Genomic DNA, 4926 nt, shown 5'->3' with positions numbered 1-4926 from the left:
TCTTTATCTTGGTATTGCGGCCATTTTCTCCATTTGTTATTGATCATTAAAAAAATAATTTGCAATGGAGTCGGTAAGCTCTAGTCCACATACGTTGACACCTTATAGCAAAATAAATTACGTTGTTGATGCTGTCGTCCAATCTATTCTAGAATTGTTCTATTCTTTCTGCTCTTGTTCTTGTCTCCATGTTAAACGGCGAACGAGTCGAACTTCTCTACTTCAAGTAGGATCCTCCCCGTATGTGGTCGGCCATGGAGAATTTGCTCATGCATGTCATTATGTTGGAGATCATCGATCAGGGTCTTGGTTAGGAACAGAGGTAGGAAACGGGACAGAGACTTTAGACGGGAATAGGGAAAATAACTCACCAAACAGTAGAACTGACAGGCTGCTTCGTTGTTCGTGCCATACCATGGGCGACTGCCCCTGGCTTTGTCCTCTGCGTTTTTATATATTATTTTAATGCAATGACATGAGGTGGGCAAGGGAAAGTAGGAAGAGAAAAGGTGGTGATGACTCCAAAGGCCCCACCCCCTCCCAGAAGCCCACCATCCACTGCGAAAGAAAAAAAAAACTCTTCCTTGCTCCCATCGTCTCTCTCTCTCTCTCTCAATGACGCCATATTTTAATTGAACCGCCTTCCTTTGTCTCTTTCCCCAACCCCCTTCAAAACCACCTCCCTCGCCCCATACTCCTCGGCTCCCTCTCTCTCTCTCTCTCTGAGATACAGGGACGATGTCATCCGGGTTTCTGTCCGCTGCCCCGGTTGCCGGCTTGGCCTCCATCGGCCTGAGATCTGATGCCTCCGGCAAGCTGTTCCCGGAGACGGGCTCGGTTCAGTGGCGGGCGAGAACCGTCTCTAATGGCTCCAGAGTCCACTGCATGAAGGTAAGCATGCGAGTCATGGGTATAATTAATGGCTTGCCGAGTCACCGAGTTGTTTTTGGTCTTGATCATGACGAACCCGACCTAATGGTTGTGGCTTCCATCAACCCCACTCGGTGATCTGCTACTCTGGGGTGTTGTTGTTCTGGCTTAAGTCGGTTAACACTAAGTTTTCATCTAATTGGTTTAATTTAGATCTATGTCGAAATAACTACATATATATATATTATGGCTTGTAATTTATGCTATCTATAAAGTTCTCCTGGATTTGACATAAGTTCTTTTGGGATATTCTAATATATGTATGAGTTAGAAGTGATAGCATCTTGCTGTTAAGTCTCATGACATGAAGCAGAGGCTTCTTGCTAAATTGAAGCTCCTGGAAGAGGACCATCTGACTCTCATTTCAAATTATTGGAGAGGGAGATGCAATTGCTTAGGATTCTGAACAATGAAATTACAGGAACTTATTGTTCTTTAATTATTATTCCATATATTGCTCTCTTTTATTTATCTATTTTTTGTCAAGAAGATCGAGTTATTATTATGAAGAATAGTGCTTTGTTCTGCTCAAGTATATAGAGATGTTGATGAGTCAGTTTTTGCTGAAGGGTACTGAAAAGGTCACAACACCTCTCTTTTGGATTCTTTCATATCCCCTGCAACACTATACTTCTTTTTATTTGAGTGGATCTAGATAAATTATAGACTACTCTAATTCAACAGCGCAGAATGATTAATTGTGCAATGCAGTGGAATGTCATAAAATGAATACAAGTTGATTCTAGTTGCCCTTCTTTAACAAAAAGACATCTGTCATGAACATTAAAGCACAATAAACTTTTCTGCTACTTGTGCCATAAGATAATCTAGCCCAGCTCTGTATATATTTAGATTTTAGAATATTCTATTTAAGAATGTTTCATAGGCCACCGAGTCAATTCTGTAAAATCTGAGTTGCATGATTTGAGGGCAGAAGCTAGTTATCTTCTCTGATTTTTTAAATATCTTTTCTTTTTTACATTATTTTTTGATAATAGTTTTACTTTTTCCTTTTGTCTAAATGATATCAGACATGGAACCCAATCAACAATAAGAAGTTTGAGGCACTCTCTTATCTGCCACCCCTCGCTGAGGAATCAATAGCAAAGGAGGTCGATTATATGCTCTCAAAAGGATGGATCCCCGCCTTGGAATTCGACGAGGTGATATATTATTTGCAAAATTAATGTTGTTTCCCCAAATTTCAGTTCTATTCAGAAATGAACAATTCGATATCACCATCGGTTTTTAATAATCTACTTGTTTTAGCTGAACATATTCTATATCATTAAATGCAAGTTTTTTTTTTTTAAAATGAAATCTTAAAACCTGATTTGTCAGGCTTTCAAGAATTTATAAAATATCTTTCAGAGAATTCATAGAATATTTTCTCAAAAAAAAAAAAAATGTAAAATATGAAGCCCATTAATTTTATATTTAGAACTGATGACTGTGTATAATTTTTTTTAGATCTTAGTAGTTGAAAATCTTACCGATTTGGGATGTTGAGGTCCCTGCGGTGGAAGCTATGAGAAGCACATCTGTCTTTGGTAGCTTTGCTGTAGAAAATAGTCAGAAGATCCTTTGTTTTGTCTTATTTATTGGAACACAAACGTTGTATCGCCAACGTTTTAGGAGGTTAGCTAGTTTCAGCTTTTCATGCCATCCATGCAGCTTGGAACTGCCATCAACTAAGTTTAAGTTCTGCTCAGAAAAAATTGAAATGAAAAAGGCATTATCTAAATACTTACTAGGCTGTTGCAGCAGGTTTTACTTTTGCGACCTGCTTCTTTTACTCTCTGGTTCAATTTCTTAGAACATTTCAGAAGCAAATATTAATGACTTTTAAAATAGAACTTTCGAATGAGAGAGATAAAAGTCATCACTTTAGAGGTAAAGTTCTTCACTTGATTGTCCCTCTTTATCAGTGCAACTTCATTGCCGATAATCTGTGAGAATACTAGATGTGTGCTTTTTATCACATCCTTATCATACATAATCTATGGATCATTGAAGGTGGGAGAAGTTCATAGAGCCAACAGCCGGAACCCCGGCTACTACGATGGAAGGTATTGGACACTCTGGAAGCTGCCAATGTTTGGGTGCACTGATTCTGCTCAAGTCCTTCAAGAGATTGGCGAGTGCAAGAAGGCATACCCGAATGCTTACATTCGCATGCTGGCCTTCAACAGCAAGCGCCAGTGCCAGTGCATGTCCTTCGTCATCCACAAGCCCTCCACTACCAGTGCTGCTAATGCCTGAAGAGCCTTTTTCTGTCTTAAGAATTTAGTCTCTCCCCTGAACAGGAGAATAAGATGGGGACATGGGACCGTTCTTTTCCTTAAATCAGCCATCTCCTATTTACTCGTTCCTGCTTTTGAGCCGAGTTATGGTAGTAGCTTAATGAAAAGATTTAAGTAAGTGCTTGATGCAATATCTTGGTTCTGTCGACCAATGAAGTAAACCATTTCTGGCCTTGGTTGAACAGTTCGGTAGAATCTGCTTCCATTACCATTGCTCGGGTGCTTGCTTACCCAATTTGTCTGTGGCTGTTATGGCACTAACCAATCATTGTGCAGGACCTAACCTGTGACAGGACTTCATTTAAAGTGAGACAGATTCTGCCACTTTTTCTTTGATGGTTTTCTTTGGAGTAGGCCAGCTTAAAGAAAGCTAGAAAAGCCAAATCCTCAGCTGGCAGAGATCCATCCAATCTAATATATAAGACTATATCGCAAGCCTGGAAAGAATCAAAGAAATATTCTACTCTCGATGATGGGTGGGGCATGAGTGCCTCCTGGTTTTGTTCAGCCTGTGGGTTTTTGTTCAGATCAACCAGTCCGAGCTCGAGCAGGGGTACAGCCTCAGCTCAAATCCAACTCGTTTTGTAATCAAGGGAGCTGGTTGATTTGATCCCGAGCCAAAATTAAGCTTCACAGACAACTCATTTAAATATCGCGTTATAGCTGTTATCAAGGTCAATAACAGTTATGGTAGGGGTCTGGGATAACTTGATCGATATTTAAAAGCTAAAACCTTATCAAAAAAAAAGGCTCCGGTATCACAGCTAAATGCTTCATTCTCACATTCTTTCATACTGGCGAGCTGGCTTGCATGTTGATTGGAACAAAGGTTTTCTGCAACCCAGTGACGACCGAGAAACAAATCAGATCCAGTGGCCACCACTAATTGCAGCAGCCTCAACTCATGCCAAGCTGGTGGATGTCATCAACTTACAGCCCAGCCGAACACTGGCTGCTGATTTCAGGACAGAGTGAATGGTGCTACAATTCTGGAATAAGGATTTCAGAGACCGGATTTTGCCCAAGAATGCTGAAGAAATACAAAGGCTCTGATTAACCATAACATACTTTTATGCTACACTATATCCCCCTATATTATGTCAAACCGGACTTAAACATACAATGACATTATATCACGCTATAACGTCATACTGGACTTTGTCACACGACTATACTAATATCATGCTATGCTCCATGCACTACGTATTATAGCGATACTGGTCTACATTATAACTCTATCCGTTAAGTAATATCAATCTCGTTGGATTATAACGATACGGTATTGCAATATAACTACACGAAAATCAACAGCCATACAAAACCATACTCCATTATATCATTTCATACTGTATAGTACAAAATTATTATAATTCTATAATGTACCAAACTAACATTGCATAGCATGTAGTGTCCAGCTGAAAAGTAACATACCATCCAAGGGTCCCATATGACCACATAATATTACCATAGTAACCATGCAATGCCAGTTTGCAGTTTTAGATACATACACAACAGTCTAGATTTACGGGGAAGGAAATAATAGATTATGATTTTTATGACCAAAGAGAAGGCACATCTATTTGCAACTATCAACAGTAACATTCTATAATACACCTTGGTTGTGCTGATTCACCATGATAAAATTAGGCACACCAATTTAGTTTACAAATCTCTAGATTATGCATTAAGTTGA

The 4926-nt window shown here is 39.4% G+C and overlaps 1 protein-coding gene across 1 annotated transcript; it reads left to right on the top strand.

Moving 5' to 3' along the window:
• Nucleotides 1–570: 570 nt before the first annotated feature.
• Nucleotides 571–3417, top strand: LOC103717112 (ribulose bisphosphate carboxylase small subunit, chloroplastic-like). The gene is made up of 3 exons (XM_008805375.6): nucleotides 571–891; nucleotides 1962–2093; nucleotides 2947–3417. Exons 1-3 carry the CDS (start codon nucleotides 739–741, stop codon nucleotides 3190–3192), a joined length of 531 nt encoding a protein of 176 aa, XP_008803597.2. The 5' UTR covers nucleotides 571–738; the 3' UTR covers nucleotides 3193–3417.
• The last annotated feature ends 1509 nt before the right edge of the window (nucleotides 3418–4926 follow it).

The sequence above is a fragment of the Phoenix dactylifera genome, chromosome 2 (assembly GCF_051530095.1).
Source record: "Phoenix dactylifera cultivar Ajwa chromosome 2, Ajwa_hap1_PhDact_Kaust_v1.1, whole genome shotgun sequence".
In the NCBI taxonomy this organism is placed as follows: domain Eukaryota; kingdom Viridiplantae; phylum Streptophyta; class Magnoliopsida; order Arecales; family Arecaceae; genus Phoenix; species Phoenix dactylifera.
This window is presented reverse-complemented; position numbering and strand designations above follow the sequence as displayed.